At 41.0% G+C, this 25,032-nt stretch overlaps 1 protein-coding gene across 1 annotated transcript; it reads left to right on the plus strand.

Annotated features, from left to right (window-relative positions):
- Positions 1-261: 261 nt before the first annotated feature.
- On the plus strand, positions 262-22,544 carry MED17 (mediator complex subunit 17). The gene is made up of 12 exons (XM_036104643.2): positions 262-752; positions 2,925-3,091; positions 5,025-5,244; positions 7,500-7,636; positions 7,725-7,809; positions 8,170-8,322; positions 9,239-9,369; positions 10,008-10,192; positions 12,776-12,913; positions 15,158-15,275; positions 17,311-17,470; positions 21,981-22,544. Exons 1-12 carry the CDS (start codon positions 503-505, stop codon positions 22,190-22,192), a joined length of 1,956 nt encoding a protein of 651 aa, XP_035960536.1. The 5' UTR covers positions 262-502; the 3' UTR covers positions 22,193-22,544.
- Positions 22,545-25,032: the final 2,488 nt, after the last annotated feature.

Here is a 25,032-nt window from a genome sequence, read left to right on the forward strand (position 1 = left end):
ATTGCTAAGACCCAGGGACCCATTCACTTCCTTTTCCCTACTTCTCTTCGCCGTCTTGAGCTTTCCATACTCCACCACCACAAGCAAGTTAACACTTTAAAATGCAGACGGACACCACGGACCAGCCAATCCACGCCCTCGGCACCGGATCCCTCCCCCTCTTCCTCCCTCTCGCTGCTGGCCACGCCTCCTACAGACCAGGAAGTTTTTCCCAACGCAGCGCTAGGAAAACCGGAAGCGCTCCCCCGGAAGGACGGAGCGCCGGCGCCTGCCAGTTGGGTTCCGGGAGACTCCGAGCCGGGGCAGGGAACTGCAGTGCATTCTGGGAAAGTCGCTTGGCCCTCGGCTTTGTGTCCCGCCCCACAGCAGGGTTTGGTTTTCCGAGGTGAGCGGAGCCACCGCGGTTCCCGGCTTGCGGGCTCTCCTCGGAGGCGCCTCTGCTTCCCACCTCGGGTTTTGGCTTGCGCGGGGGATCCTCCCGACGCCCCCCGACGGCGCCAGCATGTCTGGAGTGCGCGCTGTGCGGATCAGCATCGAGTCCGCCTGCGAGAAGCAGGTCCAGGAGGTGGGCCTGGATGGCACTGAGACGTACCTGCAGCCGCTGTCCATGTCGCAGAACCTGGCGCGCCTGGCCCAGCGGATCGACTTCAGCCAGGGTTCGGGCTCCGAGGAGGAGGAGGCGGCGGGGGCCGAGGGCGACGCGCAGGACTGGGCAGGCGCCGGGTCCAGCGCGGACCAGGACGATGAGGAAGGTAAGGCCCGTGTGTGCCGCTCGAGTCCGACGGCCGGTCTGAGGGTCCCCGTACCCGCCCAGGTATTGCCACTCCGGCTCTCCCGCGCTGGGCGAGATGCGGTGCGTGGGCGAACTTTGAAAACACCCGTGCGGAAGAGTGATCGTGCTCACTGGGGTCTTTTCACAGCTGGACAATTTAGGGCGCTGCCTGCCTCTTAATACTCCTTATCCTTCTGCACGGTTTCTTGAGTTGGAGCACTGGAGACACTGTCACTGATGAAGTCTGTAATGTGGCACATTTGGTTAAGAGGCCTGCGGTTCATATCGCTGCTGTGCCACTTACTGTCCGAGTTACGTTGCTTCCCTGTGCAATGGGGATGATGCTAATAACACCTGCTGAAAAGAGGGAGGTCTGTATTGACCTGACTATGAGGTAAGGTCTAAGAGGTGGGCGGGGGCCAAATCATGCCGAGCCAGTAGGCCAAGATAAGCATTTGGGTTTTATTAGAAGAACAACTGATAGCTTTTGGGAGGATTTTAAGTAGACAGGTGATTGTATGTTAAAAAGATTACTCAGGATCCTATGTAGCAAGTGGGTTACAGGGAAAACAAAACTGAAAGGAGGGAGACTAGTTAGGAAAGAATAGTAGAAAAAGTATGAGTGGGTTTTGGATTCTCAATATTGTCAGGGATAAAAAATACAATTCTTGATTTGGGTATGTGCAACAGACCCTGTGTAAATAGGAATTTAAAGATGGATTTTTGAGCCAGTGGTGTTAGGACAGTTGGGGGTCCATTTGGGAATAAAAAATAAATACTGTCTCGTACTTCACACTTCGGATTACTTCCACAAGGATTGAAATGCCAATGAAGAGAATAAAATAAAGATTGGAAGGAAGTTATAAATATAGAACTCTGGGAGCAGAAGAGACCTTAAGCAAGATAGGAAACACAGAAATTATAAAGCCAGAGAGAGAGATTAATTACATAAAATTTTAAAACAATAATGGAAAAAGATGCCACGAATAAAGTAAGAAAATAATGAGAGACTGGGAAAAGTATTGGCAGCATATAGGACACAGTGGTTGCAATCCCTGATGTTCAAAGATTCCCTGCAAACTGGGGGGAAAAAAGACGAATCACTGGAAAAATAGCCTGAAGGTATAAACAGCTCACTGAAAAAGACTTCAGATCTTACTAGTAGGAAGAGGCAAATTAAAACATCATTAAAACACTCTTCTCGTGCATAATGTTGGCAGCAACTTAAAAGACTTAATACCCGTGTTGGGAATGTGAATTGGTAAAACCTTTTTGGAAGACAGCTTAGCTGTTCAGTATGTGTCAAAAGTATTAAATGTGCATTTCCTTTGACCCATTAAATGACAGCTAGGAATTTAACCTACAGAAAAAGTTATACACGTACACAGATGTGTGTTCAACATGTTTACCAGTACTAGCGTTAGTGAAACCAATGTAGCTGTCCATTAAGTAGGAATGGTTAAACCTACTGTACGTACATGCTCCAGAATGTCACACAGTGTTAAAGAATGAAATAGATCTATATGTGCTGGCATGGAAGTATGTCTAGGATATAATAATTGGAGAAAAAAGCAAGTAATAGAAGAACAGAAGTAAATGTATGTAAATGCATTGAAAAACATATATTAAGAGGAGAAAATTGGGGGTGGGGAATAAAGGAAAACCTTTACTTTTTTACTCTGTGACTCTATTTGAACTCTATACAGTGAGCATGTATTGGTGATAATTAACAAAATGATTTAAGAGGTTGGAAGGCATGTTAACATTGTTTAATATCTGAATGCTGCTGTTATAGGTCATTTTTATTTTTGTACTTTATTTTGGAAGTTCCAATTATTCAAGTTTTAAAAGCTGGAAGAAAAAGGTGTTTTGCATAAATTTAAAAAAATACTGAAATGCCTACCTATAATGTTGGAATGCTAGATTTAAGCTGTGGAAATTAGATACCATATTTGTTTTGCCATTGTAGGAATGCTAACTTAAATATTTACAGAGATTCAAGAAAGGGTGGACAGAATGGGATAAAACAGGAAATGATTTGAAATAAAAAGTCATTGTTTCTTCTTTTAGTACTTGTAACATCTAAACGAGATTTGTCTTCTAGTCAGTATAACTAATACCTGTGAATTTCTTTTTTTCTTTTTTTTTTTAGGGTTGGTAAAATTTCAACCTTCCCTTTGGCCTTGGGACTCAGTGAGGAACAATTTGAGAAGTGCCCTGACAGAGATGTGTGTTCTCTATGATGTCCTCAGTATTGTTAGGGATAAAAAATTTATGACTCTTGATCCGGTCTCTCAGGATGCACTTCCTCCAAAACAGGTATGTGTGGGCTTCAGTTGAGTAATGGTACCATTTTATTAAGTCCCAGGATCACTTCTCAGGCTGTGTGCCTACTGTCTCCTTTTCCTTTCATGCAAAATTAAGTCCAGACAAAGATTTAAAGACTAACCGGTTCAAAGCAAAGGCATAAAACAGCATCTCCTTTATTTATTATTTTATTAATGGCCCTGTGACCCTCAGAAGAGTTAAGTTTCATTAGTAATGTAATACTTTAAAGTATCCCAGATCTTTTTTTTTTTTTAAGATTTATTTATCTATTTTAGAGAGATTGAGAGCAGGAGCTAGGGGAGGAGCAGAGGGAGAGGGACAAGCAGACTCCCATGCTGAGCATGGAGCCTGTCATGGGGCTTGATCTCATTACCCTGAGATCACGACCTGAGGCAAAACTAAGAGTCAGCTGCCCAACCGACTGAGCCACCCAGGTGCCCCTAAAGTTTCCCAGATCTTAACAAATTCTTACAGCCTGGATCATTGATCTGTAGTGTGTTACACAAAAACGTGATGGTAAATATGGCTTTGGAGTGAGACTGACCTGGGTTCAAATCCTGCCTCTGCCTTCACCAGCCCTGGGTCCTTCAACAAGTGATTTTTCTCAAAGTCTCCGTTTTCCCCTTCAACCTCTTTTTAGGGCCTGGTTAGAAAAATTGGGCCAAATTATGGAATCTACTGAAAGCTAGGTAAAATTGTTGCAGTTTGATGAAGAGCATGTTTAGTTTTTGAACATTAGAAGATGAAAGAGAGACAACAGAAGGATGAATTGGTGAATGAAAAGCCTGAGACCAGGGAGGCCACTTAGGAGGTTCTTGAGGAAAATGAGCATCAGGTCCATGACCAAGTTAGTGGCAAGGAGAGGAAGTAACTGTTGTTTTTACCCTTTTGTAAGTGAAGTGAATTGAATATAATTACTCATGTCGTAATAGTTTCAGAATCTAGAAACACTGTGCTGGAAGACTTCTTAGAGACCATTCAGTCCGGTTCTCTTCGTTTTACGGAGAGAAAACTGAGGCCCAGAGAGTTGTGTGATATGTTCAGATGCAGTAAAACCAGTAGTTAGACCGCCAAGATGAGAACTCTAGCACCTTATTCCTAGCCCACAGCCTTTGCCACCTTCCTGTGCTCTGCCCACCCAGGAGTCTCCAGGAATTTCCTGAGCTCTCCAAAAACTTAGAATTAGGTCCCCTGATACGGTCAGAAGATTATTGTGACATTTTATGAGACTTGGTGATTTTGACTCATGCAGTCAGAAGACTTTCTTGTATTAAATTTGTCTTTTTAGAAGTGTATCTGGTGACTAGAGTACACAGATTGGTGGGGATTATGGATATTTATCTATGTTTATATAATATATAGATTATGATTTCTAATCAGTTTTCCAAAAATCAGCCTGTGGTGAAGTGCATTAATTTTAATGCTGTGTGCTTCAGTCTGTTTTCCAAAGGCACATTACTAGCTTGCCGTAATATAAGATAATTTTACAGCTGGACTCGTTGGGGTCATTTATTTATTCCAGAAATCAAGTATTATGTGCCAGCCATTGTTCTAGGGTCTGTGGACATAGTAGGTTTAACCATCATGTGGATGACCTTCAAGCAGGGATTACAGACTTTCATCAGAAGTATAATGAGCGCCACAAAGGGTGTACACATGGGTGGGGGTGGGCATGCGCACAGTGTGAGAGGGGAACCTCATCTAAGCTGGGCAGAGTTGGGGTAGGTTCTGATTTGTAGTCCAGTGTGGTGTTTGTGGTTTAACATAAGTTTATTGGAGTTGACCAGAGAAATAGGTTAAGGTTACTTTTCAAAAAACAGTGTTACCTGCTTTTCCTTAATTTCTCAATTTTCTCTTGAATTTTATTATTAAGAGAATGTTGAAATCATTTAAAAATACAGAACTACACTACTGTTTTTGATAGAATCCACAGACACTGCAGTTGATATCGAAAAAGAAGTCACTCGCTGGAGCAGCACAGATCCTGTTGAAGGGGGCAGAAAGACTGACCAAGTCAGTTACTGAAAACCAAGAAAATAAGCTGCAAAGAGACTTCAACTCTGAGCTTTTGAGATTACGGCAACACTGGAAACTCAGAAAAGTTGGGGATAAGATTCTTGGAGATCTGAGCTACAGAAGTGCAGGTATAGATCACTGTTAAAAACTGCTTTTAGATTGTCGTTTGTCAAAAAACTATACAGGATTGACTGTAATGTTACATAGTCTGTAATATATTGCTTCTCTTTAATTTCTGTACCCATAAACCTGATAAGCTAAAATTACTTTTATTGTTACCTTATATAAATATATTTACATAATTGAATCTAAATTATTTACATAGGTACTTTTAGGTACATTTAGCAGAAAGTTTATTTATTTATTTAATTTTATTTATTTGAGATAGCGAGAGAGAGCATGAGCCGGGAGGAGGGTCAGAGAGAGAGAGGGAGAAGCAGACTCCCCACTGAGCAGGGAGCCAGGTGTAGGATTCGATCCCAGGACCCTGAGATCATGATGTGAGCTGAAGGCAGACACTTAACTGACTGAGCCACCCAGACGCCCCATATTTACATACTTATTTTTATACTGATTTTTTCTTTTCCAAATTTCTATTTAATTCTAGTTAGTTAACATACAGTGCAATATTGGTTTCAGGAGTAGGATTCAGTGATTCATCACTTACATATAACATCCAGTGCTCGCTCATCATAACAAGTGCCCTCAACTGTGGACAAGGGGAAATGGGGAGATGTTTAGTGGCTGTAGGTTTCAGTTAAGCAAGATGAACAAGTTCTAGAGATCTGCTATACAGCACAGTGCTTATAGTTAACAGTATAGCGTGATGCACTTCAAAATTTGTTAAGAGGGTAGATCTTAGGTTAAATGTTCTTACCACAAAACAAAAACAAAAATTAACTCACAAAAGGACACAAGGAAACTTTGGAGGTGTTGGATATGTCTGTTACCTTGATTGTGCTGGTGGTAATATGAATGTTTGCATATTTCCAAACTCATCAAATTGCACATGTTAAATATGCATGGCTCTTGGTACAACAATTATATCTCATTAAAGATGCTTTTTAAAACAAACAAAAAAACAAGTGCCCTCAATACCCATCACTTACCTAGCCCATCCCTCACCCACCTCCCTCATCAGCCCTCTATCATTAAGAGTCTCTTATGGTTTATTTCTCTCTCTTTTTTCCCCCTGTCCTATATGTTCATCTGTTTTGTTTCTTAAATTTCACATGAGTGAAATCCTGTGGTATTTGTCTTTCTCTGACGAGCTTATTTTGCTTAGCATAATGCACTCTAGTTCCATCCACGTCGTTACAAATGGCAAGATTTCATTCTTTTTGATAGCTGAATAATATTCTATTACACACACACACACACACACACACACACACACACACACACACCCCCTTCTTTATCCATTCATCAGTTGAAGGACATTTGGGCTCTTTCCATAGTTTGGCTGTTGTTCATAATGCTGCCATAAACATCAGGGTGAATGCACCCCTTCAGATCTGTATTTTTGTATCCTTTGGGTAAATACCTAGTAGTGCAATTGCTGGATCATAGGGTAGTTTTATTTTTAACTGTTTTTTTTTTTTTTTTTTTAAGATTTTATTTATTTATTTGAGAGAGAGAGACAGAGAGCATGAGCAGAGACGGGGGGTGGGAAGAGGGAGAAGCAGCCTTCCCTCTGAGCAGGGAGCCTGATGCGTGGCTTGATTCCAGGACCCTGAGATCATGACCTGAGCTGAAGGCAGACACTTAATCAACTGAGCCACCCAGGTGCCCCTACGTTCTGTTTTTAATTGCAAGATCTTGAACATCTTCCTGTGTTACAAAACAGCAGGTACATATAACCACCTACTCCTCACATAATTCAGCAACCCAGAACAACTTACTCAGATTTCTGAACTATACAAAAGGTTATCACATAAAAATCTAGGAACTGGTTGAAAAAAAGGTGGTATCCTTTTGTTCTTCTGGCTGAAGTCAGAACACTTCAGTTGCAGCCTTATTATAGAAACTTATCTCCAGAAGTGTTTCATCTCTCAGGCTTAAATCTGAGGAAGTACTTTCTAGAAGTACATCCATTTCATCAAATTTATCAGCCAAATTCCATTGGAATAAAACAGTTTGATGGCCCATGGAGTTCATAGTATAATGATACCATTAGATCAAGGAGTCTTTTTTTTTTTTTAAAGGTAAATAACTTTTTTTCCTGCTTCCTTTCTTCCCTTTGCTTACTACCCTTACCCCATTCCCCCCAAAGCACATTTTGGATGGGAGTTTAATTTATGATTCAGTGAAATATTATATACTTAATGTATGTTAAATTAATGTGTTAACTGTTCTTATTTTCCTATTTTTAATACCCCATTAGGATCTCTCTTTCCCCATCATGGTACATTTGAAGTAATAAAGAATACAGATATTGATCTGGATAAGAAGATACCTGAAGATTACTGTCCCCTTGATGTTCAAATTCCTAGCGATTTAGAGGGGTCTGCCTATATCAAGGTATTTGTCAAGTACTTTAAGTAATTTCTTATTACTTAGCCCAGAAGTTAATTTGCTAACACCTTTTCATGTTTTTATTGTCCCATAGGTTTCAATTCAGAAACAGGCTCCAGACATAGGTGATCTGGGCACAGTCAACCTCTTCAAACGACCTTTGCCCAAATCCAAACCAGGTGTAGTTATGTTCTGCCCTCCAACTTCTCGTTCTGTCTGAGCTTACATTCCCAAATAAACTGATGATAAATGTAGAGGCGAAAATAGGTACTTTGGAGTAAGAACAATTGGAAATTTATTATTTATAATCTGTTCAGTAACCATTAGTGAATAGCTGTGCAGTCTTTTTTTTTAAGATTGAACTTTTTCACCAGTTTTCTCTGTGTAAAAGAAAGGAAAATTTTTGTGTTTTGGAAAGGATATGCTCTAATTATAATGTTTTCTGAACTTCCGTTATATGTATCCAGATCGTCATTTAAGCGAATTCATACATAATATAGTTAGATAATTGATATATACATATGTCCCCTGTCTTTCAGGTTCCCCACATTGGCAGACGAAATTAGAAGCAGCACAAAACGTTCTCTTGTGTAAAGAAATTTTTGCACAGCTCTCTCGGGAAGCTGTTCAAATTAAGTCACAGATCCCTCACATTGTGGTGAAAAACCAGATTATCTCTCAGCCCTTTCCAAGTAAGAGCAGCCAACCCTTTCGAGTGTATAAACAGGACTTTGTGGTTTGGGGAACAGAACAGAGGGGTTAACTACATATTTGGCTGTGTTGGAACAGTAAGAGCAAAGAGGTGGCCTGCTATCCATAATGGTAGCTCATAAAGCATGCAGGGCAAACCACATTGCTAATTCCATCCTGTGTCCTAAGTAGTGTAAGTGCTGGATTTTAAACAGTATATATTAAACATTTGTACTAGCAGTGCTGTTACTTGGCAGCCGTAGCTTTGAGGTGTCTGTGCTAACACCATTTGTGGAAGATTTTTCAGGGACCCTATCTTACTGTCTAAATGAGATGTTAGCAGTTATTGAATACCCATAATACTCCTAAATTTGTGGAAATTGGGATTTTAATTATATTACTCTAGAGCAGTCAGACCTGCCTTGGAGATCAGTCTGTAGTTAGCTGTGCTCTTGTTTTTTATGTAAATTCTGAGATGCATCTTCTTGGGTCTTGTCAAAGGAATGGGTTTTTAGAAGTGAAAAATTCCATCCTGGTTTTCATGGCAGCAAGGAAGAGTATCTGTCTTCTCATCAGTAAGACCAGATACCAGCTCTGTGTTTTTTTGTTTTTCTCAAAAATGGTGTTGTGTTTTGTTTTGCTTTCTTTAAAAGGCAAGAAGAAACTAATTAGTTAATATACAGCTTCTGTTCACCTGTCTTTAACCACATCTTAAGGTCAATTTGAATTGTTAAAATAAGTAATAGTTTGTTATACTCATGAATAGTCATTTTGGTCTGAAAATGTTAATCATGAAGCCTGATCTTCAGGTTTAGAATGGATCTTTTGAGAATGGGCTCTGATTATACTTTAGGAAGACAGTTGTGCTTGTCCATGTCTTAGGTGATTTGCATCTGTTCTACTTCTTTTTATAAATAGGCTTGCAGTTATTGATTTCTTTATGCCATTCCTCAAATGATAAGAAATCCCAAAAATCTGCTACTGAGAAGCAAAGTCCGGAGGACCATCTTTATGTCTTAGAGCATAATTTGCATCTACTAATTAGAGAGGTAATGAGTGAAATGTTTCTTCTTGCATTGTAGTAAGCATATCCAGTGCAGTGAATGTGTACAAGCTCCTCTCTGTGACATTCAGTGTCTGTGATGTGAAAGATCTTTGCTCTGTGCTGGGAGAATACACAGGTCATCAGGATTATCAGTCTCTGTTCCCAAGCATAGCTTATAGTGGTAGAAATATACCGGAAGTTATATACAGGCACGTAAGAAAAGCATGCAGGGTGCAGAGGGAAGAGTGATTCTGATTGTGTGATGGGGAAGATGTCTTGCCAGAGCCTGTAAACAGGATAATCAAGTTATTTCAGGACATATTCTGCTTACAGGTTGTCTAGAACTGTGTTTCCAGAGTGCTGGTTCACAGTTCAGGCTAATTTCAAAAGAATCCCCTGAGAAACTTAATAGAAGTATGTATTCCAGCCTCCCCTGTTTTTAATATGTAAGTATTAGTTGTTTTTGAAAATAATTTTTTTTTTTAATTTGTAACTTTATGGTGACAGATGTTAGTTAGACTTGGGATGAATCATTTTACCATATATACAAACATCAAATCATGATGTTGTGTGCCTTAAACCAATATAAGTCAATTATACTTCAATAAAAAAATTAATAAAAAATGGCTGTTTTTGTTACAGTTTCATAAACAGACCTTGAGTTCCATCATGATGCCTCATCCAGCAAGTGCACCTTTTGGTCACAAGAGAATGAGACTTTCAGGTCCTCAAGCTTTCGATAAGAATGAAATCAGTTCACTACAATCCAGTGAAGGGCTTCTGGAGAAAATAATTAAACAAGCAAAGCATATTTTCCTGAGGAGCAGGTAAGGATGAACAAAGTAACTGGTTTTCTTGGAAAAGAAAACCCTTTATTAGTGACCTCGTACACATTAGTTTTGGCGTGTGCTAACCTTCTTTCCCAGGATGGCTGCAGGGTGAGCGTTTACAGCTGGGGATGGTCCTGTCAGGTTTGGGGAAGACTTAGCTCCAGGGCCCATGTCACCTTCCAGATGGTTTCTAACACTGGCTACAGTTTTGAAAGACACCTCACTAGGAATGTGCCCTAGAACTCCTCACCTTCTTCAGTGACCCATCCACCAGAAACTTGTTCCTTAACTGATTTTAATCTTTTCTTGAAGCTTTCCGTATTTTTTGGCTGATCCACTTTTTAAGACTTTAGAAGGCACTTTCCCATATGTTGACTTATCTAGCTCTTCTTCTCTGGCGTAGGTGGTGTGCGCCCGTTTTCACTGATGGGAAGGTTGAAGCCTAGAGAAGTGTAGCTCGCTCAAAGTTAGACAGCTGAAGAGTAGCACAATCAGGCAGTACGCCCAGGTCTGTGTAGCTCCGAAGCTCATGCTCAGCTCATGCTCAGCTCGCTTCTGTACACATTATTTACAAAAGAACTTAGCATGATTGGACCTCAGTGTATCTTTTTCAAGTGCTAGAGGTGCTCTTGTATTTTATTTTTGGTCCTTGGTGAAGAGGGCTGTTTGTACTTCTTTCAGAATTTTCAAGTGTGGGCTCACTCTGCTCTGGGTGATAGTTTATTTTTGATTTTCATTTTTTCCTGCTAACGCAAGTCATGGTCTTAATGGCACATTAGTTTGTAGTCTTTGAGTGGAAACTTACGTCTGCAGCTTTTAGTAAAATGAATTAGGAAGACATGTTAGTGAAGAGAGCATGATGCATTTGGGGAAAAAAATGTGTCTAAGCCAGGGCTCAGTCACCTGCTAACTAACTTCGGTTTCCATGTCTTTGGCCCTCCACCTATTTCTCTGTCAATTAGGGATACAGGAGTCTGGTCTTAGGATCAAATTAAATAATGTATGCAGAAGTTCCTTATAAATAATCAAATATGGTAGGTTACTATTGTTACTTTCACTTGTGCATTTCAATTATAGAAACCTTTAACCAAAAGTCAGGGGCATGGAAGTAGCTATTTTTAGAACCATTATACATTTCAGAGTATTAGTTACAGTCTTGGAAGCAGCAAAGCTTGTAAAATGTTCCCGTTTTCCCCAGTTATGAAAATAATGTTCCAGTGTATCAGCCTCATCTGTATAAATAGCGTACACAGCAAGACCAACTATTAACATGCTCGTGTGTTTTGATGTATGTGTGCCAGGGTGTATCTTTAAAAAAAAAAAAAATCTGGATTTATAAAATTTTATGTCCTGCCTTCACTTAATATTGTAAATTTTTTTCATCTTTCACTAGATGTTTTTCAGAGATACTTTAATAGCTGTGTAATATCCCATTATGTGAATATTCCCTGATTTCTTTTATCAATTCTCAATTGCCAGATAGTTTTTATTCCAGTTTGTTGAAACCTAATACTAAGATGAGCGCTCTCCTATACATATCTGTCTGCTGTAGGAATTTCTGAAGCGCTGTCAAGGAAACAAGTCACGGGGAAAAGGAAAAGTTAAGGGGTTGAAAGAAACCAGTACCAGAGCAGATGCAGTAAAAGCGCAAATCCCAAGCCCGTTTATGTAAATGCTCCTTGTCCTCAGTGGCTGTTTGCATTTCTTCTGGCCTTTTCCTTCTCTTCCCAATCAAGTGCTAGAATCAGAGAATTGGAAACCGAGGACCTCCAATAGTTTGGTTAACTTTCACGATTTATGCTTTTTCTGGGTAGTGGCTGTTGATTAGTGTGTATAAAAAGGAAGGATTCCTGGCTCTAGGGTTACACTCCCAGGTTTTTGGCTCTGGTAGGCTACCGGTTTTGTGCCCCAGCTCACGGGTGGGTAGCCTTAGGCAAATTACTAAGCATTGCTAGACTGAAAAGTAGGGGTAATAATGGTATGTATTTGACAGGGTTGTTAATGAGATGAAACGATAGCACTCATGAAAGCACTTATTCCAGTCTTTGGTGCATAATGAGGACTTGAATCCTCTCTCATGTGTACATATCATATTTATCTTTCTTAGCGTGTAAAGTTTTCGTTGTGCAGAAAGTCTCTTTGGCTTCTCAGGAAAATGGTTGTCATTCCGTGACAGTAATGGGTCTCAGCTGTGGGCGTGTCCCATGTTACTGGGGACCAAGGACTGCCATCTGTGAGTGATTTATATTCTTTTCAGTGCTGAGGTTTGTACCCGGAAAGTACCCTTCTTCCTTGTGTCCCGACAAGCTTTCCTGAGAAAACAAATGGGAGTTCAGAGGCAATAAGCCTGTGCGTGAGCGTGTGTCATAGTGGGGCGCCGGGCACCCGCACGCCGGGCGGCCTGAGGAGGCTCTTGTCACCTCATCTGACCCTTTTTAAGAAAAGTCTGCTTTTCAGATGTGGTCCTTCCAAAAAGTAGTCCTCTCATTTTCACATAGCCATAACGTTAATAAGTGATTTATAATCTTACTCTTTTATATGATGACTTTTTAAAAAATGTCGACTTCTTTTCTTTAAAAGAACTGCTGCGACCATTGACAGCTTAGCAAGTCGCATTGAGGACCCTCAGATACAGGCTCACTGGTCAAATATTAATGATGTTTATGAATCTAGTGTGAAGGTTTTAATCACATCACAAGGTTATGAACAGATATGCAAGTAAGTATCAAAAATAAGTTATTCATTTAAAATGTTAAGTTGCTTTTTATGTGTTGATGTTTGTTGAGTGACTACATAGAGATTTTTGGATTTTATTTGCTACAGTGGCATAACATTCAGGTAAATGACATCAACTGTAGAGTGTGAGGATGAGAGGTAAGAAGGTCTGAAATAGTCTCCGTTAGGTGAATGTGACGTGTTTGAGTTGTGGTGAAAAAAAAAAAAAATGAACCTCCTCATTGAGGGAGAGGCTACCCTACCTCAGACTGATCTGCTTCAGTTGCTGCCTGGAGGCTGTGGTGGTGAGTCTGGGCCATTTGTATTAGAGCCTATACTCTCCATATTGTGCCTGAAACAGCCTAAGTTTTGTAGCTCTCTCATGGCGTGGGGCTAAACTTAGTCGAATCCAGTTCATGATTATGCCCTTAAAATGGGGCTGAGAGCTCTGTCCATCAAGAGGGTGAAATGAATTTTGACCCCACTGTTCACAGAGAAGCATTCTTCCTGATTTACATCCACAAATCACAAGCTAATATACAGAGAACAAATTGGTGGTTGCCAGAGGTGGTGGGGGAGGGGATAGGTAGGAGGGGCAAAATGGGTAAAGGTGTTCCAAAGGTACAAACTTCCAGTTATAACATACAAGTTCTGGGATGCAATGTACAGCATGGTGACTACAGTTAATAATACTGTGTTGTATATTTGAAAGTAGCTAAGAGAGTAGATCTTAAAAGTTCTTATCACAGGAAGAAAAATGGGTAGCATGTGAGGTGATGGGTATTAACTGGACATACTGTGATGATCATTTCACAATATATACACTTACCAAATCATTATGCTGTACACCTTAAACTAATCGATGATATATGTCAGTTATATCTCAATAAAACTGGAGGGAATAAACGAAGTTAATAAAATTAGCAAGTAGCCATGAAAGGCATTTTTGGCCTCCATTTGAGCCTCGTTGAAATTTGACAACTGGCAGGATATAGTCGAGTGCCCTTCCCCAGGTCAGTGTGAGTGAGCCCCTAGCAAACATTTATCAAGGTCCATGAGTGCCTGTTATTTTTCAAACTTTAGTTGCTTATTTCAGGCAGACCTAACTAGCCACAGTGGTCTCTCCAGTGAGCAAAACACACTAGGAGCAAAATCACCACTCTCAGGTGTAGGGGAGTATAATATCCTTAAATTGCTCTTTTTTAATATCAAGGCTTTAATTCACTTTTTTAAAAGCAAAAAATAGTCAATGAGCATGATTTAAAAGATTGAATATAGAAGATAAAAGAATATGCAATGGAAATCAGTCTTGCAGCTTCCAGGGAAAGATGGTGAGGTGAAGGTTGATCATGGTTTTCTGCCCCATACCTAAAGAAACAAGAAAATAATTGGGGTGACTTGGGGTGTGGTGGGAGAGTAGCTGTTGAGTAAGATAAAACAAGTTTGGCATGTATTTTAACTGTTACGGCTGGGTGATGGTGCCATTGACTTTCATGATAATATTCTTATATATATTACTATATATACAGAATCTATAGTACTATATACTTGTGTTTGTGTTTAAAAATGTCCATAATAAAATGTTAAGAGAAAGAGTGAGCACAAAGGAGTGGAAAAAAAAATATATCAGCATTAAGTTATTCACATTTAGAACTAAGACCAAACAAATGTGAGGTTATGGTTACAGGACCCAGGGGTTTCTTCGGTGAAGAAGAGTTAGTGATAAACGTAGCCTTGATAGCATCAGGAGGGAAAGGAAGTGGTAGAATACCCCCCCTTTCCTCATCCTTTATAGCTGGGGTCAACTTATGCTACTTAAAGTTGAAAGTAATTCTCTCAGAACTTCCCAGGAGCAAGCATTTCCTTTCCTTTCCCTTTCCTTTCCAGTTGAGAGCGAGACTGAGAGAGCATGAGCCAGGGGAGGGGGGAGCAGAGGCAGAGGGAGAAGCAGACTCCCCGCAGAAGGACTGCCCGAGAAGAGGAGCAGTGGATTGCGGTGGTTGGCTGCAAAGCTGTGCTTCCTCGCGTGCAGCCTTCTGAGCAGACTGGTGCTCAGTATGGCCTGGGGGAGTCGGGTGGGAGTCTGATGGTTAGGTTGAACCCAAGAAAACCCCTCTTCCCTGTGGGTGTTAGCACAGGTTATCCAAATTGGTATTTTCTGTTTCTTTGATGTTAAGGTTTAATGTTTGCGGCACTGTATAAGGTAATTTTGAACATTTCTGATTTTTAGTATGTGTGTCTATAAAGGTCCATCCAGCTGCAGTTGAATATCGGAGTTGAGCAGATCCGAGTTGTACACAGAGATGGAAGAGTGATTACACTGTCCCATCAGGAGCAGGAGCTCCAGGATTTCCTTCTGTCCCAGGTAAGTGTTGCAGATGTCAAGTCCTGAGCCTCTTCCTCTAGTAACTGCTTAAAGAACAAAGTGAGTAAGAAGTAGTTCCAGTATATTAAGTTATAAAAAGAAAGCCAGTTTTTTCTGCCATTTATTTAATTTCTAGTGCACATTTTACAACTTACGGGTTAACTGAAAATGTTGATAAACTGTCCTAGATTTATTTCCAGTTAGTTTGTGTTTAAGATGAAGGACCAGGGGCGCCTGGGTGGCTCAGTTGGTTAAGCGACTGCCTTCGGCTCAGGTCATGATCCATCGAGTCCCACATCAGGCTCCTAGCTCGGCAGGGAGTCTGCTTCTCCCTCTGACCCTCCTCCCCTCATGCTCTCTCTCTCTCTCATTCTCTCTCTCAAATAAATAAATAAAATCTTAAAAAAAAAAATAAGATGAAGGACCAGCTCTGGGATTACAAACTTTTTATTTCTCATGTTTGTCAAGGTTTACAACCCCTTTGGGACCACATAAAAGTAAAGAAATATTAACCCCAGAAAACCAGGGAAGGGGAGATCCGATAGAAAACCATAATAGTGGAATATTCTACTTAAGCCCTAAGAAAGAGTTCTTCAATATTATGGGACAGCATGGAAAGTGCTGGGTTCTAAACGTTCCAGTTCCACTTTGTGACACTGGACAAATTTCTGGACCTCTCTTTCTTGTTCTATAAAATTAAGAACAGTATTTTTCCTGTGTTCTTCATGGAGTTATGATCCAATAAAAAACGGAGTTGTGGGAGAAAGAATAGGTTTAGAAATGCTAATATGCCTTTCACAAAATACAGATTTATCTTTCACATAAAATTTTTTTAAAAAAATACTGATGCTCTCCATCCTAGAAGCAATAATCTTTTATACTGACTTGCTTCTTTGGTGCCAAGTAAATAAAATGCGTTTGTGAGGTATGGCAGCTCTTGGTTGATTACATCTAAAATGACTTTGGTTACCTTAAGCATACATAGAAATATATTGGAAGGCTGGTGGGAATCGATGGGAAGGCTTGCAGACCCTGATGCTCCTGCCTTTCTCACTAGTGGCAGAATGCACTCCCCAGTATATCAGTCCGGATCTTAACAGGAAGTAGGTGGCACGCTCAGTCATTTTACTAAGGATTTACAAAAGTGTGGGTGTTGGGGGCACCTGGGTGGCTCAGTCGCTAAGCATCTGCCTTCGGCTCAGGTCATGATCCCAGGGTCCTGGGATCAAGCCCCGCATCGGGCTCCCTGCTCAGCAGGAAGCCTGCTTCTCCCTCTCCCACTCCCCCTGCTTGTGTTCCCTCTCTTGCTGTGTCTCTCTCTGTCAAATAAATAAATAAAATTAAAAAAAAAAAAAAAAAAAAAAAGTGTGGGTGTTGGAGAACACCAGGGAGCATGGTAACCTAGTGCTAGTAATAACCAGGTAACCAGGCCTGGGGAGCTTAGTGGTCACCAGTCCTAGGCCAGAGAGATAAGGGGAGGGCTTATGGGTACCCTGAAGGAGAGAGTCCTGTGGAACAGGCCACTTGGAGAAAACCAGTTGCCTTCTGTCACAGGATACAACCTCACAGGGGAGCGTACCGGGCGAATAAATGCCCCGACCTTACTTTCCTCCTCGCCATCCTTCTGGCTCCCATTACGTGGGTGGCTCCCGTTATCTGAACCCCACCCAGAGCCAGATGATGGAACCATCTGGGTGATCCTCCCTGGGCCGAGTAGGATGGCGAGTGGATTTGGAAGATATCCACCCCCTGCTACTTTGGATGTTGCTCCACATCTGGTGATCTAGGTGGGAGTCTCCACTTGGCCAAGTTTAGGTCCTGTTGCTGTGCTCCAGCCCAGTGGACAGGGAAGACGAGTCTCAGGCTATTTTAGCCTCTGCAGTGGAAGGTGGGATCCTCCCGCCAGTAGTCACAGAGGAGGATTCCTGTGCGAGGCAGTGAGCACCCCAAGGAAAGTTTACAATCATGATGTCAGGTTTACTGCAAAGTAAATCTCCATGGCGATTATGTGTAAAGTTGCCTTTTTCATTTACAGATGTCACAGCATCAGGTGCATGCAGTTCAGCAGCTCGCCAAGGTCATGGGCTGGCAGGTGCTCAGCTTCAGTAATCATGTGGGACTTGGGCCCATAGAGAGCATTGGCAACGCGTCCGCCATCACCGTGGCCTCCCCGAGCGGCGACTATGCTATATCAGGTACGGGCTGCTGCCCCGAATGGGAGGAGATCTCCGGGGTTTGGCCTCAGTGCTCACCTCTACTAGTCCGACGTGCTTCGGTCATTTCTCTCTGCAGTGAGTTCATAGAGGAGGTACACTGAACGTTTATCTGATCACGGCTCTTACTCAGAGCAACAGATTATTAATTCTTTCTAGCGATCATAAAAAAGGTTTTGTTTGGTGACACATTTTCCTAAGAGCTCTGAAAACTTCTTTCATCATTGTTCCCTGCAGTTCAGAACCTTTGAGGATAAATGCTTTTGGAAAAAGTACTGCTCAAACAGGCCAGAGTCACATCCGATCCCAAAGATGTAAAGGGATGGAGCAGAGAGGAGAGGTGATTTTTAAGCACCCATTCTGACTAGGGCACTTTAATAAACACACGTATTATCTAGTTGAAAATGATACCTAGTTGAAAATGAAAACTTAAGGCTTTAGTGTGGTCTTTTCTAATACCTGCTCTAAATATTTGAAAGCATAATTAGAAAATTTTCCCCACAGAATCATAGCTTGTGAATCTGCAGGCTTGGTCATTGCTAGGTCTTTACTGATAAGAGTTTTAAAATGCCCATTTCTTCTTTGCTGAGTGATGAAGCCTCATTAAAACCTGAAGTTCTTAATTCAGAATAATCTTGTCTTCGTCTCTCCCAGTCCTGATTCCAAATGTTTGAGTTTCATTATATATTAGGTGTGTATCAAATGTTATTTAGAAAAAAATAAATTGGTTTTCTGAAAATAGATAGGACATTTGACTTTCCTAAGCCAGAATTCATCTTGCCGCATTTTTATGGTACAAACAGTAATTCATGAATATTTATACCATGTAAATAAGCAAGCTTTTTGGGTTTTGGGGGGAGGGCGGTTAGCATATTAAAAGTGACAAGCACTTTTATTTTTTTTTTATTATTTTTTAAAATTTTATTATGTTATGTTAGTCACCATACATCATTGGTTTTTGATGTGGTGATCCACGATCCATTGTTTTCGTATAACACCCAGTGCTCCATGCAGAACGTGCCCTCCTTAATACCCATCACCGGGCTAACCAATCCCCCCTCCCCGCTACCCTCTAAAACCCTGTTTGTTTCTCAGAGTCCATAGTCTCTCATGGTTCATCTCTCCCTCCAATTCCACCCCCCCCATTTTTCCCTTCCTTCTCCTAATGTCCTCCATGCTATAACTTATGTTCCACAAATAAGTGAAACCATATGATAATTGACTTTCTCTGCTTGACTTATTTCACTTAGCATAATCTCCCCCAGTCCCATCCATTTGATGTAAAAGTTGGGTATTCATCCTTTCTGATGGCTGAGTAATATTCCATTGTATATATGGACCACATCTTCTTTATCCATTCATCTGTTGAAGGGCATCTCGGCTCTTTCCACAGTTTGGCTATTGCAGACATTGCTGCTATGAACATTGGGGTGCATATGGCCCTTCTTTTCACTACATCTGTGTCTTTGGGGTAAATACCCAGTAGTGCAATTGCTGGGTCATAGGGTAGCTCTATTTTTAAATTTTTGAGGCACCTCCACACTGTTTTCCAAAGTGGCTGTACCAACTTGCATTCCCACCAACAGTTTAAGAGGGTTCCCCTTTCTCCACAACCTCTCCAACATTTGTTGTTTCTTTCCCTGTCCATTTTTGCCATTCTAACTCGTGTAAGGTGGTATCTCAATGTGGTTTTGATTTGGATTTCCCTGATGGCTAATGATGATGAACACTTTTTCATGTGTCTGTTAGCCATTTGTATGTCTTCTTCAGAGAAGTGTCTTTTCATATCTTCTGCCCACTTTTTGGCTTATTTGTTTTTTGGGTGTTGAGTTTGAGAAGTTCTTTATAGATCTTGGATACCAGCTCTTTATCTGTAGTGTCATTTGCAAATATCTTCTCCCATTCTGTGGGTTGCCTCTTTGTTTTGTTGACTGTTTCCTTTGCTGTGCAGAAGCTTTTTATCTTGATGAAGTCCCAAAAGTTCATTTTTGCTTTTGTTTCACTAGCTTTTGGAGATGTATCTTGAAAGAAGTTGCTGTGGGCGATGTCAAAGAGGTTACTGCCTATGTTGTCCTCTAGGATTTTGATGGATTCCTGTCTCACATTGAGGTCTTTCATCCACTTTGAGTTTATCTTTGTGAATGGTGTTAGAGAATGGTCGAGTTTCATTCTTCTGCAGGTGGCTGTCCAATCTTCCCAGCACCATTTATTGAAGAGACTTTTTTCCATTGCATGTTTTTTCCTGCTTTGTCAAAGATTATATGACCATGGAGTTGAGGGTCCATATCTGGGTTCTCTATTCTGTTCCATTGGTCTATATGTCTGTTTTTGTGCCAGTACCATGCTGTCTTGGTGATCACAGCTTTGTAATATAGCTTGAAATCAGGCAACGTGATGCCCCCAGCTTTGTTTTTCTTTTTCAACATCTCCTTGGCGATTTGGGGTCTTTTCTGATTCCATACAAATTTTAGGATTGTTTGTTCCAGCACTTTGAAAAATGTCATTGGAATTTTGATTGGGATGGCATTGAAGGTATAGATGGCTCTGGGCAGCATAGACATTTTAACAATGTTTATTCTTCCGATCCATGAGCATGGAATATTTTTCCATCTTTTTGTGTCTTCTTCAATTTCTTTCATGAGTGTTTTGTAGTTCCTAGAGTATAGATCATTTACCTCTTTGGTTAGGTTTATTCCAAGGTATCTTACGGTTTTTGGTGCTATTGTAAATGGAATCGTTTCCCTAATTTCTCTTTCTACAGTTGCGTTGTTAGTGTATAAGAAAGCAACTGATTTCTGTGCATTGATTTTGTATCCTACCACATTACTGAATTGCTGGATGAGTTCTAGTAATTTGGGGGTGGAGTCTTTTGGGTTTTCCACATAAAGTATCATGTCGTCTGCGAAAAGAGAGAGTTTGACTTCTTCTTTGCCAATTTGAATACCTTTTATTTCTTTTTGTTGTCTGATTGCTGTTGCTAGGACTTCTAGTACTATGTTGAACAACAGTGGTGAGAGTGGGCACCCTTGACGTGTTCCTGATCTTAAGGGAAAGGCTCTCAGCTTTTCCCCATTGAGGATGATATTCACTGTGGGTTTTTCATAGATGGATTTTATGAACTTGAGGAATGTTCCCTCTATCCCTATACTCTGAAGAGTTTTAATCAGGAAAGGATGTTGTATTTTGTCAAATGCTTTTTCTGCATCAATTGAGAGGACCATATGGTTCTCCCTTCTCTTATTAATGTGTTCTATCACATTGATTGATTGGCGAATGTTGAACCACCCTTGCATCCTGGGGATAAATCCCACTCGGTCGTGGTGGATGATCCTTTTAATGTATTGTTGGATCCTATTAGCTAGGATTTTGTTGAGGATTTTGGAATCCATATTCATCAGGGATATCGGTCTGAAATTCTCCTTTTTGATGGGGTCTTTGCCTGGTTTGGGGATTAAGGTAATGCTGGCCTCATAGAATGAGTTTGGAAGTTTTCCTTCTGTTTCTATTTTTGAAACAGCTTCAGTAGAATAGGTATTATTTCTTCTTTGAATGTTTGGTAGAATTCCCCAGGGAATCCATCAGGCCCTGGACTCTTGTTTTTTGGGAGGTTTTTGATCACTGCTTCAATCTCGTTACTGGTTATTGGCCTATTCAGGTTAATTTCTTCCTGTTTCAGTCTTGGCAGCTTATAGGTTTCCAGGAAGGCCTCCATTTCATCCAGATTGCTCAGTTTATTGGCATATAGTTGTTAATAATTTCTAATAATTGTTTCTATTTCCTTGGTGTTAGTCGTGATCTCTCCCCTTTCATTCATAATTTTATTAATTTGGGTCCTTTCTCTTTTCTTTTAGATAAGTCTGGCCAGTGGTTTATCGATCTTATTAATTCTTTCAAAGAACCAACTTCTAGTTTCGTTGATCTCATCTACTGTGTTTCTGGTTTCTAATTCATTGATTTCTGCTCTAATTTTAATTATTTCTCTTCTAATGCGTGGCTTAGGCGTCGTTTGTTGCTTTTTCTCTAGTTCTTTAAGGTGTAGAGTTAGTTGGTGAATTCGGGATTTTTCTATTTTTTTGAGTGAGGCTTGGATGGCTATGTATTTCCCCCTTAGGACCGCCTTTGCAGTATCCCATAGGTTTTGGACCGATGTGTTTTCGTTCTCATTGATTTCCATGAATTGTTTAAGTTCTTCTTTGATTTCCTGGTTGACCCAAACATTCTTGAGCAGAGTGGTCTTTAGCTTCCAAGTGTTTGAATTTCTGCCAAATTTTTTCTTGTGATTGAGTTCCAGTTTTAAAGCATTGTGGTCTGAGAATATGCAGGGAATAATCTCAGTCTTTTGGTATCGGTTGAGACCTGATGACAAGCACTTTTAAACAAGAGATTTCAAGTTGGTAGACAAGGTTTTTGTATTCATGGTAGAATGAAAGTTGTGGGACCCTTGTTTTCTAGTTTGGAAATTGACTATTAATATTTTGGTTTTGCTCCACAGTTCGTAATGGCCCTGAAAGTGGCAGCAAGATCATGGTTCAGTTTCCCCGTAACCAGTGTAAAGATCTTCCAAAAAGTGATGTTTTACAAGATAGCAAATGGAATCATCTTCGCGGACCATTCAAAGAAGTTCAGTGGAATAAAATGGAAGGTCGAAACTTTGTTTATAAAATGGAGCTGCTTATGTCTGCACTTAGCCCTTGCCTACTATGAGTTTTGTTTCCAGAACAGCTTCTAGATTATTTTTTTCCAGAGAAGTTTCCAGAAACTGACTTGAGATGATGAACTATAAGCACAAGGAAGAGAAATTTTCCAAAGAAGTATTGTTTAAAAAAAAAAAAAAATTAGCAAATGTTTACCTAGCATTTTGAAACCTTTCACTTTATAAGTGCCAAGTGCTTGAAATGCAGATGCTTATGTACAGTTACAGGGTATGTAGTATGGGGAGATGCAAAACAACTTTTTTTATGCAGTTGAAATGTTACTAATTTATGGGTTTGAATTCAACTTTTTTAAATATTCCTTTGATGTTGACATCAAATAAAGCATATGGTTAAAAATTCCAGATATTCTCTGAACTCTTAAGAACCTTTAATCAACGTGTCTCATTCCACTATTTGTTAAAAAGATTGCGTAAGAATGTTTGAACACGCGTGAGTCAGCATTCCTACAGGAGTGCACTCACCACGTAAGCCAGTGGAACAGAGGACGCGCCTGCAGGGGGAGCCCCTCCTCCTAGAGCTGCCAACGTGGGCACTTGTCTCAGCAAATCAAGTATCTCACTGTCTTATGTATGCCCGGGTCTGACCGAAACAGGTCAGAGCTGTTTGAGAGCTTCCTAGAAGGTGCCAGCTGAAGGCCTGAGGGCAGAATGTATCTCTGGGGCTTCCTCGGGTCCCCTTTTGGTCTCTTCCTCCCCGTGAATGACCTCTGTCCATTCGGACCAGATGTGCTTACACCTCGCCCCACCTGCCCCTGCCTCCCCCCAAGAGCTCTGGACTCCTCTTCCAGTGAAAGGCTTGTCTTTACTCCATCGGCGTTCTTTCCTGAGGGGAAAATACTGATGGATCAGTGAATTGATTACGTTTTACAAATAACATGTTTCAACTTCCTGGAACTAGTCCCCAATCCCAAAATGTGCCCAAGGAACTTCCCTCCATAAGAGACTTAGGTTGATATGGGGTCTTTTGGAACCACTATAATACATAAGTTAGTGTTTTCCTGATGAGAAAGGCTTTCAATTTTTAAGAGACCCTTTTAATCATTCATAAGATGACTGTGAAGTAACTTTAAAAGGTTTCTGTATTTCTCCCTTTTTCTTTTAAAAGAAAAATGGAGCTTGTAAGCCCTCAAATACCATAACATCTTTGTGTTTGTTTGCTTTTTTGTCCTCTTGATCAAGATACTGCATCTTTCTTTCCATGGAAATTTTTAAAAAATTGGTCTGAATCTAAATTATAAATCTGTATAAATCTTTCCATGGTGGCCCACAGAAGTTGCCTTAGCTAATTATCCTAAGCCCGTCTGTACAGCTCTACTCCCACGAGGAGCCGTAGGTGATTCTGAAGGCTCACATACTAATACAGCAAATCTCAAAGGACTTCTGCCAGAGGACTAGTTATTTTAATTTCCGTCCACTGTAGGTTGATACTTCAGTAAAGATAATTAGAAAAATTAAATTTTAAAGATACCAAATAAAAGCCCTCTCCTTTTATTATGATAGACATAAGATGGCTATCAAACAAACATTTCTGAATGCTTTGTTGTCCGTCGTCATGAGCCGGTACAACAGGACCCCGCTGAGTGGAGCGGAGAGCGCACACACAGATAGGACCACCTCTTCTCTTAAACTTCATTTGAGGAGAGTGGAACAGTTGAAGACTGACCCCATCTTCATATGCCTTCCTATCCCCATTATTTTAAATCACCAGGTAGGGACTAGCCATCACCCACTATGGAAACTGAGGTAAAGGCGGGGGAGGGACGGGAAATGGCAGGTCTTGGGCCTTGCGTTGATCTACTGATTTACATTTTCCAGCTTAGTGTGGCAACGTGAAGGACCTGGCGCCGGAAGGAGGCGCTGCGAAACTTCGGAGACCAGTTAGAGAAAACCAGTTAGTCCCTCCCGCTGTGTTCACAGGCTGGCAGGAGCTGTGCTCAGACGCTGGTTCTGCCTCTGCTCAGCTGTATCCATTCGGCAAGCCTGCCCTCTTGGAGCCCGTTCCCTTAGGTGTACAACAAGGGCAAGGACGCCCCTGCTCACCTCAGTGATGGTTCAGAGGCCTCAGGATGGTTGGTAGTGGGCATGAATTCTGAAGGGCTGTGCGGCTGTAAGACATCAAATGCCTGTTTTCTAAAAGTCAAGCGTTTTGGACTTTGGTAAGCAGTTAAGACGCCAGCTTTATTTTTACTTATCAGTAGGAGAAAGCATTTTAGAACGTCCTGCATCGTTCAGATTCACGGATGGTAAAGACAGTGAGTGCATCTGGGGCCAGGAAGGTTGTTGTTTTCTCCAGCTCATTTTGAAAGCCATGCTCCGTGGTCAGTCTCTTTCCATACCTTTGTTCTTCACTTCCTACTCCAGTTCTTCGCGGCCTTACGTACTTGGGGCCAAAGGCTCTTTGAATCTCACTTTAGGATGGGAACTGACATAATAGACTGTTCATCCCTGAGAAACCCTGTGTCTGAAATGGCAAGCACTGGGACGTGAGTGCTACTTAGACGCTGTCAGTGACCAGAGCTTGGTCTTTGTTCTAAAGTTTGCTGTTCCTATCTACCAGTCCACTTCTAGAAATTCATCCTGTAGGCATAGTTCACAAAGCACAGATTCACAAAGATTACTGTATAAGGATTAGAGGAGGTCTGCAAAAGTGAAAAATTGAGACCAATCTAAACATCCAGATGAGGAGAAGGACTGCATTATGGTAAAGGAGCCCCAAATACCGGTGCTCATTTTTACTTCTCTAAAAGTTGAGCTCAAATGGCCAAGGAGTTTTTCTGCTCCCAGTATTATGGCTCTCCTTGATTGTGAACCAGGAAAACCTCCATATTAT

Source organism: Halichoerus grypus, chromosome 11 (genome assembly GCF_964656455.1).
Source record: "Halichoerus grypus chromosome 11, mHalGry1.hap1.1, whole genome shotgun sequence".
NCBI lineage: Eukaryota > Metazoa > Chordata > Mammalia > Carnivora > Phocidae > Halichoerus > Halichoerus grypus.